Source organism: Aspergillus pseudoviridinutans (genome assembly GCF_018340605.1).
Source record: "Aspergillus pseudoviridinutans IFM 55266 DNA, scaffold_4, whole genome shotgun sequence".
NCBI lineage: Eukaryota > Fungi > Ascomycota > Eurotiomycetes > Eurotiales > Aspergillaceae > Aspergillus > Aspergillus pseudoviridinutans.
The window spans coordinates 280799-295148 of NW_025091284.1; the positions used below are offsets into that span (position 1 = coordinate 280799).

The window sequence follows — 14350 nt, forward strand, 5'->3', positions numbered from 1 at the left end:
CCGAAAGCGCCGAGCGGACATATTCAAGCCATTGGAGCAGGCCTGGAAACCTTGTGTATGCAGGTCAATAGCCCAGTCCACTCACCGATATCACACCCGCCGACTTTGATAATCTAATGAGCCACCACCCAACATAGATCCGAGAAAGTGTCCGGACCTGTAGTATTTGCGCCCTGACAACGATCTGTGGTGTGGAAGCCTGCTGCCAGAGCTATGTTAAATTCAGGGGAGACCTTCGTTTCTGCTGAAGTTACCAGCGCTTGCCTGAACGTGCTCATTGGTGGTTGAATATGACTGCTACCTAGGATTACCTCCAGCCTCGCCAATGATAACCCATGACTGCCTGCCACCCAGACCACTCAGATACTGGCCGTACAAATTACGACAAGGATGTATAGGCGCCCAACAGTCACATATGGAGCTCCGCCTCAAGACTCGGAGACCCAAAATGCAGTTGCGGCTGGATGCTGAGGATAAAGACGATTTTATTCCAAAGATTTATCGTACTGCACCCAGCGCTATCGCGATCAGTAAACTCCCTATACCAAAAGCAGCTTTTTCGGTCGATCTGTCGAAGCGATGACAATTTCAAAGCGGTCTCCCTTCACCAACAAAGAATACACAGTTGGATGGATCTGCGCTCTCGCCGTCGAGCTAGCGGCTGCGAAGGGCATGATGGATGAGATACATGGCGAACCACAAACTCCACCAGCTGAGGCGGACAACAACGCGTACATCTTGGGATCCATGGGAAGGTTCAAGGTCGTCGCGGCTCGTCTACCTCTACACCAGCTCGGTTCCTCCTCGGCAACAGCAGTTGCCAAAGATATGCTCTATACATTTCCGAGAATTCGCGTCGGGCTGCTTGTTGGTATTGGCGCCGGTATACCCGACTACGACAATGATGTCGATATCCGTCTGGGCGACGTCGTCATAAGCAGCAGCCCCCAAACTGGAGGAGTCGTCGTCTACGACTTTGGAAAAGCACTTGCAGATGGGTCCTTCGAGAGCCTTTCTGTATTGAACAGCCCTTCAAGGTCCTTGGGCTCTGCTCTTGGAAAGCTCCAAGCAGAGCACCTGATGCAAGAGAACAAGATAGCGTACTATATCGAGCAAATGCTGGAGAGGTTTCCGTTTATGCGCAGCAAGGGATACTCTCATCCTGGCCATTCGGCTGATCGCTTGTTTCAGCCCAGCTATCTCCATGCTGCTGGCAAATCCTGTGCCAAATGTGATCCGTCAGCGGAGATTAGCCGCGAGCCACGACTGAACGACAGCCCGGTGATCCATTATGGAACCATCGCGTCCGGTAATATGGTCATCACAGACGCACTTAAACGAGACTTGATTCGGGACCGACATGGTGCGATATGCCTAGAGATGGAGGCGGCAGGTTTGATGAATAACTTTGATTGTATCGTCATCCGTGGGATCTCACATTATGCCGATTCCCATACGAATGACCGCTGGCAGCCATTTGCCGCTGCTGCAGCCGCTGCCTGCGCAAAAGAGTTTCTGGAACATGTACAGCCCAAGGCTATCGAGGCCGAACCTGCAGCTAAAGATATCCTGTATCAAGGTCTGTATTACTTCCAGGCTAAAGCACGAATTCCACGGATGAGCCCTTAAATCTGACGTGTAAAATCACGATAAATCTAGTCCACGACTATGTCGAGAAAATCAAAGAATTTGTCACGACCGAGCATTCTGGACGTATTCTCGATTGGATCACTGAGTTAGACTTTGGCCGTCAGCACAACTGCAACCTAAAGGGAAGGTTAGAAGGAACAGGTCTCTGGCTGCTGGACTCGGAGGAATTCAAACAGTGGATCAGACAACCTCAACAAACAATGTTCTGCCCCGGAATCCCAGGAGCTGGAAAGACAATCCTGTCCTCAATTGTAGTAGAACACCTAAGAACAAAGTTCCAGGGTGATCCAGAGGTGCAGGTTGCGTGCATGTTTTGCAGTTATCAACCAAGCTTCCAACAAACTACACTCGAATTCTTACTAAGTCTTCTCAGACAACTTGCAACCAAAGGCTCAACCGTCCTCCCGAACATTGAACAGATGTACAGAAGCCACACCGGCAATAAAACACGCCCGAGTGTGAAGCAGATTCTCCCCGAACTATCACGAGCCGCACAGTCGTTCCGGAGGATCTTCGTTGTGATTGATGCCTTGGATGAGTTCTGTTATTCAAACCCAGAAGAGCTGCAGCACTTACTCTCCGCCTTATTTACCTTTCAGAAAGATGGACCGGTGAATATCCTCGCAACCTCTCGTCCTAACTCAGTGATTATGTCCCAGTTTAAGGGATGCATCCAAAGGGAAATCCGGGCGCAAGACGACGATATCTTAAGATATGTAAACACAACGCTACCTACCTTGCTTCGATCAAAGATCTCGCGGTATCCCAATATTCAAGTCGACGTTCGTCGTGGGGTTGTGAAGAGCGCAGATGGGATGTAAGCTACTAAAGCCCTGCCCCATAGATTGTTTACCTGACCGCAACCGAACTTTGATCTAGGTTCTTACTTGCCACATTACACATGGACCACTTGAAGCGATATCTTACCCCGGGTGACCTTGAAGAAGCTCTCGGTCGCTTGCCCCGTGAGAGGATCGGACTGGGGAAGGTATATGATCAGGCAATCGACAGAATTAAATCTCAATCTGAACCGTGCTGGCAAATGGCAATGAGAGTATTGTCTTGGTTGACCTACTGCAAGCGAGCACTCTCTGCCAAGGAGCTTCAACATGCGCTTGGGACTCGCTCTGGCCAAAGGGATTTGGACCGGAGGTCCTTGCCGGATATTGACATTATTGATTCAGTCTGCGCCGGCTTGGTTGTTTTCGATCAAAATACCAGACGAATTCGCTTGGTTCACTACACAACGAAGGAGTATCTCTTAGGGCACCCTTCCTTTCGCAATTCGGAAGCAGAAATTACCCAGACATCTCTCACATATCTTTCCTTCGAGGCTTTCTCGAGTGGACGCTGTACAAGCCCCAACGATTATAAACATCGACAAGAACTTTATCCTCTTCATCATTACTGTGCGAAATATTGGACAGCACATGCCTCAGCGGCTCTGGATACATCGAAAGAATTAATGACGCCTATCATTGCATTTTTGGAGAAAGAATCAAATGTCCATGCGGCTGGTCAAGCCGTGACGGTCCATTCTGTCCTAGGTTATAGACCGCATTGGCCAGATTGGGTTGAATTTTTCCCACCTCGAATGACGAAGGTAGGTCTCGCAGCTCACAGTGATTCAACAAGCATCATTACCGAGTATATACGTCAAAATCAGGACGTGGATATCCGAGACCCCAGAGGCAGAACGCCGCTTGCCTATGCTGCTAAAGCCGGCCATCTTGACACTACCAGAGTTCTTCTCGAACCACAGCGTGCCAATCCCAGCTGGGAGATGTACGGTCGAACACCTCTATTACATGCAGCTTCTGGGGGATATGAAGATGTAGGCCACGTCCTCATTCAATACGGGGCATGCCTAAATTATAAGGATGGATTTGGTTACGATGCATCATGTGCTGCTGCTTCGTCTGGAGATATTGAGACAATGCGACTTCTACTTGATCACGATGCTCAAATCAATCAACGGGGCCTGTCTAATCGTAGAGATGGTGGTTCTCCTTTCATGGACGCCCGGTGTCCAGGAAATAAAGATGCTGCTCTATTCCTGGAAAGGGGAGCGGGTCCCGACTTTTCTAATAAAGGCGGGGATAGGATTCTATCAGCAGCAGCACGCAACAATGATGAAGAGCTGGTAAAGCTACTCCTTGAAAGAGGAGACCAGGTTGACCGCAAAGACAATGTTGGCGCCACCCCCTTTGAATACGCTGTAGGGAGAGGGTTTCTTGGCATAATGCAGCAACTTATCAAGGCTGGCGCTGATGTTAATATGCAAAAATACCACCGGGCAGAGTGTGCTTCTGATGGCATGCCATCCGGTAGGAGGCCATAAGAAGATCATCTATGGTGCTGAAGAATCTAATTATATCCGAGTTGGTCATGGGAAAGCAACATGTATCTGTCTTTTACAGTTAGTTACGATTTACGGTCTCGAGGAGAACTGGGATACTCTAGTTTGCATTGTTGGTACCTATCCTCCTGAAGCAAAACATGATCTATTACTATACTAAAGCGCAAGGGCTTGCATTATACTCTGTACAATGATTCTATATGGCCTCCTCATAATTGTCCCTAAGCGATTGGACCATAAAAGCTAAACTTGCCTGCCGGGTCATACTTCTTCTTCAGGGCCTGCAGGCGATCCTGGCGCCACTGTTCACTTCCATACCACTGCCGCGGCGTCTCATCGCCATAGGCATAGTTGACATACGCACCAATCTCCTTCAGTCCACTAGCCTGGAAGAGGATCTGGCGAAGCTGGTTACCCAGCTGCGCGGCGTTAGTGTCGCGGTCCGGCCCGGCGGGTGCGTAGGTGATCAGCGGGGCGGCAAGGAGGTTCTCATTCCGGAAAGCAAAGGCGCTGGACTTGCTGTTGATAGCGCGCACACCTTGCATGGAGTATCCCTCGAACATGAAAATGGAGTTGTTGAACGCGGAGGAGCCGCGGGTGGCGGCGGCGAAGATGTCGTATGCCTTCTTCTGGGCCGGGACGTTGTATCCTTGGAGATAGATGGGGAAGCGGGGGTTGACGAGGCCGGCCTTTTGGCAAGGCGGGGAGGTTGTGGCGATGCCGGTCCATCCGGCGAGATCGGTGTAGCTTCCTCCGATAGATTGAGCGGACAGCGGGCCGATGTCGTGGAAGGGCTTCGTGTAGGCTGCGTCGACTGTCTTTACTCCTTCCTGGATGATGTAGAATAGGATGACGGGCTAATGGTTGTGAGAAAAGGCAACAACTTGTGGACAGGATGTATACTTACGTTGTTCGGGTCAGCGGTGGGGATGTTGAGCCAGTACGACCAGTTGATGAGATCCACAGGCTGAGTGCCGTTCTTGAGGAGGTGGTCGTTGGCGGCCTGGTAGACGGCCTCGACTTTATCGCCGCTGAAGATGAGCGTGTCGATGGCCCAGTCGGCGTGCTGGATATCGTAGATCTTGGTGGTCACAGAGGTCACAATGCCGAAGTTGTGACCGGCTCCGCTGAGAGCCCACCAGAGGTCGGATCTTGCGTCGATCGTCTTCAAGCTGCCGTTGGCCAGGACAATATTGGCCGAGACAAACTGATCTGCAACAAGTCCATGGTGTCCCTGAAGCCATCCATGTCCGCCTCCAAGGGCAGGGCCGAGATAGCTGACGCATTCGCATGTCCCGGTCACTGTCTGCTTCCCCGCGGCCCAAAGCTGGTCTGTGACGGTTTTGGAGATGGTACCGCCCCCGATCTTGGCTGTTTGGCCATCCTTGGAGATTTCCACGCTGCTCAACTGGTTCAGGTAGATCTCGATGCCATGGTCCATCTTGCCGAGCGTGGTAATGGCTCCATGCACGCCATTGTACGCTAGGAAGGGCAAGTTTTTCTTGTTGGCATATTTAACCTATGTCCTAGTTAGCAAACTATACCCATCGCCGATGGAAAATTGAGAGAGAGAGGAGGACAACACACCGTCTCAACAACATCGTTCTCCGTCCCAGGAACCACAACAACATTGACCTTGGGAGCATCCAGAACAGACCACCGTGTGGACGCCTGTTCGAACTCAGCCGACCCAGGGAAATATATTTTGCCAGTACTTGAAAGCTTGTCTCCCAGCTCATTCAAGTCGGCATCTCCGCGTGGACAAATGCCTCCGAGCCCATCACAGGCACCAGGCACTGTTAAGCAGGATGCCGGTACAGCCGAGGCAGCCAGGGCTGCAACAGCCTCGATTTTGAGCCAGCGCATTGGACCGGCAGCAAGAAGAAAGTTTGACTCAAGCAGAGGAAGGCAAAATGAGAAGGATTCAGATAGAGAGAAATGCACGATTGATTGGCTTCAATCGAGCGCCTAGGGTTACATTAAGTACAGGGGCATGTCGCATTTTAACCCCTCGGTCGGGATGGAGTACATCCTTGGCTATTGCAAGTGGCATGAGGGCGCAGGTACCAATTAATAAGACCTCATTTCTTCGGCGCAAGGGATTGGTGAACCTATCTTGATCCCTGTCGCATCCCTGCTAGGCTGATGCTCGGCGCTGAAGAACCTAACGAGATCGGGTATCGTCATCGACGGGATCCTGGTTACTGATCCGTGTAGCTCCGAGGCCCAGCCAGCATTGTTAGATGGACTCGGCAATGACCACGACCGGCAGACGAGGGGGCCAAAAATATACTTTTACTATTTTTTGGTATTCTTCTTTTTCGATGGTACTCTTTCGCTTATTTTTTTACTCTCTTCATACATAGGAAACCTAAGTCCGATGTTGTCACTCTACGTTCTGGTCAACCCGCCAGCTGGCCATGCTGGCCCGAATGCTTCGTTGCTCTAATGTCGACCGATTCTGCTGCAGACGACGCTGCTCAGGCTGCTCAGGCAGCCTTGAACAAGTCCACGGTTGAGCACTGGACGCTATATGCAATCGGCGTTACGGTGACCATACTCCGAACGTATTCCCGGGTGAGAGCCGTGGGGTTCAGACACTTGCAAGCCGAAGACTTTCTTGTGTGGGTTGCAATTGTTCGTCGCTCACTCATGGATATATCTCAATCAGTCGCTAATGCCTATTCCGAGCAGGTATTTTACTCGGCGCAGACGGCTCTTGCGTACTCCGTGGGCCATGTCGCGCATGGCCTTGCGAATAATGGCTTGACCGACGCTGAGCGGGCAGCCTTGTCCCCTGATGATCCAGAATACCGATTGAGGTATGTCTTGTTCTGAGAGTACTTAGGATATGATGAGAACGAGCTCACACATATACAGGGTAATTGGGTCGAAAATTCAAGTGGCTGGGTGGACTACGTATTCGGTGTTGATATGGTCGCTCAAGTTGTCCATGCTGGCATTCTACCTCCGACTTACAGTAAGTCTTCTCAAGTCTCCTTTCAATCGCAATTGGTACTCATGCGGACGACAGGATGGCCTTGGCCAGCGGTATCGCAATCCCGTCTATGTTGGGTTCGCTCTTGTCATCGGAACATTCCTCGTCAGCGTGATTACGATCTTCGCGGCTTGCCGGCCACTCCACAAGTACTGGCAGATCAACCCAGATCCTGGCAGTAAGTCTTGCGTCTTTGCCGCGCCCTCGTCCGATCAATCGTTCTCTGACAATTCTACCTGTAGACGCCTGCCAGGCAGCCATATCCAGGCCGATCGTCTGGGCCTCCTTTGCATCCAACGTTTCCACCGATATCTACCTCATATTAATCCCCATCCCCATGCTCTGGAAATCCAGCCTAAAACTCCTGAAAAAGATCGCAGCAACCATCGTCTTCGGCGCTGGATTGTTCGTTCTCGTGTGCGCTATCCTCAAGAGCGTGTTTGTCTTGGTGGTAAGTCGTGATGTCACATTTGCCATCCCCGGCCCGCGGCCCCCGAGCTAACATCGATACCCGTAGGATCCCGTCCATGGCGCTCAACTCGCGGGCGAATGGGGAACAAGAGAGGCCTTCGTCGCGGTGGTTACTACCAACCTTCCCATGGTCTTCCATCTTCTTCGAGTCTGGCTCTCGAAAATATTTGGCACCGCGTTCGGCAGCTCCCAGAAGACATACAAATTCCCCAGTGGGTTTCAAACCATCGGTGGCGGTGCTGGCGAGTCCTTTAGCCGGAACCGTCGGGGTCCTCCGACCGCTCATCCTATTAGCGCAAACTTGACATTCAGCGAGAGTGAGGAACGGATAGTGGACGATGTGAAGATGAATAACTTGGAGGCATTTGGCGCACCCGATACTGGCCGTGAACATCCTTCTCGCGGCATTGTCGTCTCTAATCAGATTGAGATCACCCATGAGAATAGAAATAGCCATCTCGGTGGGAATGAGCGGCCTCGCCGGGGGAATTGGTGATCAGATGCATAGAAGTCGAATTAGTTAATCTTACAGATATGAAACGATCTATTCTTGCCACCATACTATTTCATTTGCGACTTAGTCTCAATTTCGAATGGATAGTCCGTCACTAGCTTTGGAAGGATTCAGATGTTGTAATCAGGCTAGTCTTCAGAAATACGAGCGAGTGTCCTTTGACCTCCGAAGGTCCTCATTCAGGGTGAGGCCGTTTCTCAAGGGCACACAAGGAGAAGAGAATGTCAGAGCGTGCCAAAGACGTGAAGTATAATAATATGGAATCTCAAATAGCCATATGCGACACGCTGCATGTAACTAACAACGAGTTAGATGCGTGCTTCTCGGTGACAACGGGGTTGGCAAGACAACGCTCTTGACGCGATATGTAACCAATCAATTCTGTACTCCCGACTATCGTGTATTCGACAATTACGCAGTGGACGTTAGGTAGGCTGCATCTGGACATCAATTATCGTACTCGCTGATACATTCAGTGTTGATGGCCAGTCCTACAGCCTGGCACTTTGGGACACTTGGAACGACGAGGAAAGGAACCGGTTACGCCGACTTGCTTATCCCAATACCAACGTGTTTCTCATTTGTTTCTCTGTCATCAACCGACAGTCCTTCTCCAGCGTGGAATACTACTGGTTCGATGAACTACGGAGTTGCTGCTCTGGGGTTCCGTGGCTGCTAGTTGGTACTCAGGTCGACGCAAGGGACAACAATTCTAGTATAAAAGTCAAGGAAGACTGGAAACGACACGTAACGTGTCCGGAGGGTGAAAGGATGGTCAGGAAGTTAGGCGCCTCTAGATACATTGAGTGCTCTGCTCAGAATCAATTCAATGTGAAGGAGCTCTTTCAAGAGGTAAGCGGTTCTCAGATTGTGACCCCTTCAAGATATCGCTGAAGATATTCATGAACTGCTAATACTTGCCTGAGAATAGGCAATTCGTGTATGGCAGGAGCCAATGACTACTGCAAAGGAAAAGAGCAAATGTGTGATAGCCTAAAGGGTTATACTCATACAAGGAAAGAGGCGGACCGTCAAAGTCATATTAGTTCCTTTCATTGTAGGAATTTCATTTTACCACACATCTTGGGCAACATTCATACCTCAGAAGCCAACACAGGCGCAATGCAGATATCGACTGTGCTGACCTAGGTTGCTCCTCCACCAGGCACCAAAAGGAGTATTCACCCGAGACGCCGCCAAAGCCCGCCGACAACTTTGTCCCCAGCAGCAGTAATCCCTCGCGACAGATTAAATATAATCGTTTCCACCCGAGATACATTTATCAAACGGCAGGCCGACACCGCAGTAGGCATTCTCGTCAAAACTGCTGACCGAGCCCAGCTTCAACCACCCATTCCAGGTACCGCCATGATCCAGACGCAAGCACTGGGTGCCGCAGATTGTCCCATTCTCTGCATTCCGAATGTACTCTGCGATAGCCCCTTGAATACTAGCTTCCTGCGCCGTCGTATCGCAGTGCTGTCCAGTAGCATAGAACGACCACTTGACATTATCGAAGGTGCCAGTCATACGTCGACAACTGTGCTGGTCCGAAAGGCCCCTGATCACGCCTGTAAGCCGCGGGGAATAGCCGAGAATATCCAGAATGCCGAGACATTCTAGCGCCAGGAGTAGTGCCAGGAGTATAGCCAGAAACACATTGATAGCAGTAGGCTTGCCAGGGGCTCGCTTTCGATGCCAGTCTAGGGTAAGTATGACGCAAGCATTCATATTGATGCGAAGTAGGTCATTTGGAGCACAGTCTTCGCGGAAAACGTAGTACTGGATGGCGTTGAGACTAATAACAGTGTGTAGGAGAATCGGGAGAAGGTATCGGTCGCAAAAGTTATGGAAGTCGTGGAAGCTGTCGTGGAAGCTAGGCATCGGGGAGACGATTTCGATGATGTTAATGCCAGAAATGCTGGATGGGTTTCTGATGATGTGAGCAGCTCTGAGTTGTGATGAGATCGTTCACCAATGGACTAGAAATTCGCGAAAATTCGAGCGGATCAGAGTCGAGTTCTGAGAAGAGAATAAGAGAGTCTTGGAGAAGGCTCTGTTAGAGAGTTCGTAAGTACTAGGTCTAAGCAAGAGTGGCGATATACAATGGTTCAAAACAAACTGGCAGTAGCTATAGTGCGGTTTCCCAGTTGGGAAGTCTCGCCTGTCTGGCAGCATCTCGCGTCAATCCATCTGCAGTTTGGCGGTATATGGATCAGTAGTGGTTGCCTTTGCTGATTCCCTTACCTCATGTAGCACGCAGCACCAGCTAAAGTCGGCGTCAGAGTGACAAGGCTGACACCTACAGTGGGACCAGGGTCACCAAGCTTATGTTTAAATTACTTCTAAGAATCATGGCCTTTATGCTGTAGGAAAATGTCAGATATGTCTCAAGATCATACTTTGTACAACTCGAGAATATACAGACCTAAGGAACCAACAGAAATAGACTGTGTACATAGGATCACTGAACATCCCAGATGGGCTGATGAAAAGGGTCTCCATATTCCTCACCACTACTACGAGATTCCCTTTCCCAGGAATCATCTCCTCTGTATGTCCACCGAACGAACACAGGTGAATTAGCTATATGGACGGAGTAGAGCCGACAGGGCAAAGAATCATGCCATGTAAAGGTGCCCACGCTGCCGGGTTGCCCCTCTTAAATCCCTAGAGGCCACCAGCCGATATGAGGTTCAACTCATGTCTAATCTAAGTACAAAAAACTATATCCACTGTAGATAGGCAACTTTACATAACAGCTTGCACTATACCACAGCAAGACTCCTAGAAAAGGTATGATAGTATCATATCAATCCACTTAGGCGCCTATATAGCTTATAGTTGGAAGATAAAGAAAGCTATACTCCTTGAATCAGTGACCCAAGGTGGCTAGATATTGCTTCTTCACTCCCAAAAATGATAGCCAATAGATTCCATTGTCGGTTCTCACTCTTGTGTTTTACAGCCAAGGTGACGGAGTTAAAGCTCTAACATGAACGTGGAACGATTGAATAGCTGAAATACTAAGGGTTTAGTGGCCAAAATGAAGACCAGTGATATGCCTGCACGTGTAGACGAGCTGTTTCAGCCTTGTCTATCAGCATCCGAACGCTGATCTCTGTCCTGCAAAGCGCTGGAATAAGCACAGCCACGAATCACCAAATAGATAAATGCCCTCGACTCGAAATCTTCCACCGTCAGGTTCAACACCCGACTCTGTTAAACATGTCGGCCTCTATACAGCGCATCGCAGCAGCAGCAGTGCATGCAGTAGGTGAAGCCAACCTCGCTCTAGCACATGTGAATTTCGATTTTTCCCTGGTCAAGTACGAAGTTCCCGCCGAGCTGCAGCCCATCGAGCAACGTCTCTCCAAGGCCCGGAAACAGTCAGCTGAGGAAGGGTCATTCCACATTCTGGCTCGAAGGCTAGGCGTGCTATTTCAGGATGTCCTCCCCGAGGTACCTGCGCTGCTGGAGGCGTATGGCACCCGAGTGACCGAAATCGTGCAGGAAACGACGGATACAATGGATCAGCCAAAGGGTCTCGCAGAAACCTTCTTTGGATCACATTTGGGAATTGATTACACGACGATCTGGGCCAGTGCAACGAGTGGTAGGCCTGTGCTTCGAATGCATCTTTTAGCGTGCATGCTAGCTCGGATCTGGTCACCGCAGGAAGCGACGGCCATCTGGGCCGAGCTAGTCAGTCATCGACAGATGGAGATCAAACAGCAGGCGGCCATGTCGGGAGACATCGCGGGTTATACTTTGGCGCAGGCAGCGGCATCCCACGAGATCAGCCGCTCATCGCTGAGCAGTTGGGACTCCAGTGCTCGTGCTTGGCTTGAAGTGGCCGATAGAGCCTGTGTCCGACAGCAAGATCAAATTAGGTTGATCGTGAATAATCTGTCGGTGGCCGTCAAGGCTGCCGGGAGTCATCAAGGCCGGACTGCATCCAGCAAGGAGAATTCTTATGATAGCGTGATCCAGAACCTCAGCTGCGCTTTGACTGCTCTTGACAAGTTAATCAGGGGAGAGCCTCAACGGATCATTGACGGTGGAGTTCTTCTTGGCCTTACTTGCTGGCATATTTACCCAGACCTAGTAGTCCTGGGCTCAATTACGCGAGAGATTCGCCAGAAGGATCCGTTAGTCCAAGACGGGGGGATCGTCACCATATCCATCGCTCCCCGTTCCGATTCAGACCAGTCTAGGTCTCCAAACGGAGTCTACTGGTCCCTGCCCCTGGCCAGTCTTCGATACTATGGAACTGTCCAGCGGGAGCGCTCAACCATGCATGACTCTAGGTTGACCATAGCACAGCTACAGGCGCTGGTCCTGGGGGCTTCCTTGGATTCGCTTGCGCATGCATCAATTGCCGGGAAATTCTTCAAGCTATTATGGGCCATGTTTTACAGTCGCTATCAGGTGCAACTGCGAGAGAGCAAGGGCGACGCGCTGCCATTATCCGACAAATTTTCGGATACAATGGATGGGAGCGTCCTCGGTTTCAAACAAAACATGAAGGTCTTGCAGCTGATATATGTCTTCATGGACGGAATAGACCTTTTATCCTCAGAGGACGAAACCCAAAGAAAAGTTGCCCTTCAGCTCCTGAAGTATGGAGCCAACTACGGAAAATCGTGGATCGGAGCTGAAGGCAATTCAACGCAATCATTCTTCGGATTAGCAAATCTGCCCTCTATTCTCCATATGGTCAGCAGCCTGGAGGTCCGGGTAGAAATTCTGCGAAGGATGTGTTTAGAATACTCTCTGGATGGTGCTCATCACATCATTCGTCTTCGTACAGCAGAGGATGGCTGGGTATACGTATCCATCAAGGCGACAGCGAACCCGGACATCACTCGGAGCGGTGCGAAACGAAAGCGTAGCGAATACGAAGGAGAGACGCCAGGTATCGACCAGCAACTTCACGTTCCGGACGGTGAGAGCTGGATCTGCTTCCCTCCCTCGGGAGACCTGAGTAGCGGCCAACACGGCGTGGCCCTTGAGGAGCTCTATGCCAATGTGGAACAACTTGCTGAATCGCAACCGTACGGACAAGCAGCAGAAGAGCCTCGAGCAAGTCAGAGTGACTTAAGGGAGCCCCTTCTGAGTGATGCTATCTTCTACGAATTATTGGACGGCAATCCGGAATTTGGTCGGTATGTGTACTTTGACTTTGTTATGGGCGTGCACAATCTAGCGGCGGTGTACTCCAGACGGCCAGAGGGCGAAATGCGATTGCAGCGAAAGACGCCAACCACCGTTCCTCTAGACTTCATTCACAGCTTGCTGGAGAGGAATCTTATACGTGCGGACATTGCAGCTCGTTGTCTTTATGACTACTTCGACACAGAGCGAACCTCTCATGGTTATTCTTTACTCACGCTTGGGAGAATCATGGACTACTACAAGCGGCATCTACCACGGGCTACCATCTCAATCAACGTCATCAAGAAGCCGTTAAATTCATGGAAGTGGACGGCTTCGCTCGTCTCCGAACTTGAATTCCTGCCAATAGCGGCGTATCAACAAGCTCGTGATGGCCACGTCCAAGACACAATCTACCCGAGTCCTTTGTCCCGCGAGCATGCGTTCGCAGCGATCTTGCAGCTCGAGTCTGGCACAGTCAACGTCGACAGTACAGACCTTACCCGCGTAATGGCAATCTCGAGTGGGAACTCCCTTTTCATTGCCAAACGACTTCTTCAGGACCCCATTCCTTCGACTGAGATGGCTTCATGCGCCGTGGCCCACGTGGTCGGCAATGTAGGTAAGCCCGGTATCTCATTGTTAACTGCACCACTCGAGCTGGAAATCCGAAAGCATGATCTTGAGCGATGGCGTTTCATCAATCACTATCCCTTTGATGGGGACCCGTCCGGCGGGAGATTCGAAGGCACATCCATCCATCTGTCGTTTACAGGTTTCGAAGCCCCGGTCACACTTGCATCCTCCAGTTATCGTGAGATGGAGGCGTACTACCTGGAGACAAAAGTAGCCATGAATGACGAGGGAGAATGGGTCGCTGATCTTGATATATTGCGAGGCTTAGCGGGCCCGCGGCTTGAGGTTCGAGGACTGGAGGGTAATAACTGTGTGCATGGTTCAACTTTCACCAATTTAGGACTCGAAATAGTCTCTATTGATTGCTGGGAGGAAATCCTGGAGCCGCCAAACCAAATTTTGGTGTTACGTTCCGGTGGCTCATGGATGGCGCGATTGGCCGCTGTGAGTATCGCATATTCCAGGGGGTATAGGTGTATATGTTTGCCAGCAGATCGTCCAATTTGTTGGACCTGCGTATTGAGTGGATTGCAGCTCGATACAGGCGAGATTATTCTGCTTGTTT

The 14350-nt window shown here is 50.6% G+C and overlaps 6 protein-coding genes across 6 annotated transcripts; 4 read left to right on the top strand and 2 right to left on the bottom strand.

Moving 5' to 3' along the window:
- Positions 1-579: 579 nt before the first annotated feature.
- Positions 580-2471, top strand: Asppvi_005526 (Pfs domain protein; the record flags this gene model as incomplete). Its single annotated transcript, XM_043301445.1, has 2 exons — positions 580-1579; positions 1660-2471. 2 exons carry the CDS (start codon positions 580-582, stop codon positions 2469-2471), a joined length of 1812 nt encoding a protein of 603 aa, XP_043157380.1.
- An 80-nt stretch (positions 2472-2551) lies between these two features.
- Positions 2552-3991, top strand: Asppvi_005527 (ankyrin repeat domain-containing protein; the record flags this gene model as incomplete). Its single annotated transcript, XM_043301446.1, has 1 exon — positions 2552-3991. One exon carries the CDS (start codon positions 2552-2554, stop codon positions 3989-3991), a length of 1440 nt encoding a protein of 479 aa, XP_043157381.1.
- A 239-nt stretch (positions 3992-4230) lies between these two features.
- Asppvi_005528 (putative FAD-dependent oxygenase) lies at positions 4231-5875 on the bottom strand (the record flags this gene model as incomplete). Its single annotated transcript, XM_043301447.1, has 3 exons — positions 4231-4866; positions 4917-5528; positions 5597-5875. The coding sequence occupies 3 exons, from the start codon at positions 5873-5875 to the stop codon at positions 4231-4233; spliced, it is 1527 nt and encodes a 508-aa protein (XP_043157382.1).
- A 582-nt stretch (positions 5876-6457) lies between these two features.
- On the top strand, positions 6458-7974 carry Asppvi_005529 (uncharacterized protein; the record flags this gene model as incomplete). Its single annotated transcript, XM_043301448.1, has 6 exons — positions 6458-6646; positions 6704-6831; positions 6890-6989; positions 7044-7185; positions 7250-7458; positions 7525-7974. 6 exons carry the CDS (start codon positions 6458-6460, stop codon positions 7972-7974), a joined length of 1218 nt encoding a protein of 405 aa, XP_043157383.1.
- Positions 7975-9240: 1266 nt separating this feature from the next.
- On the bottom strand, positions 9241-9876 carry Asppvi_005530 (uncharacterized protein; the record flags this gene model as incomplete). Its single annotated transcript, XM_043301449.1, has 1 exon — positions 9241-9876. The coding sequence occupies one exon, from the start codon at positions 9874-9876 to the stop codon at positions 9241-9243; it is 636 nt and encodes a 211-aa protein (XP_043157384.1).
- Positions 9877-11220: 1344 nt separating this feature from the next.
- Positions 11221-14258, top strand: Asppvi_005531 (uncharacterized protein; the record flags this gene model as incomplete). Its single annotated transcript, XM_043301450.1, has 2 exons — positions 11221-14086; positions 14158-14258. 2 exons carry the CDS (start codon positions 11221-11223, stop codon positions 14256-14258), a joined length of 2967 nt encoding a protein of 988 aa, XP_043157385.1.
- Positions 14259-14350: the final 92 nt, after the last annotated feature.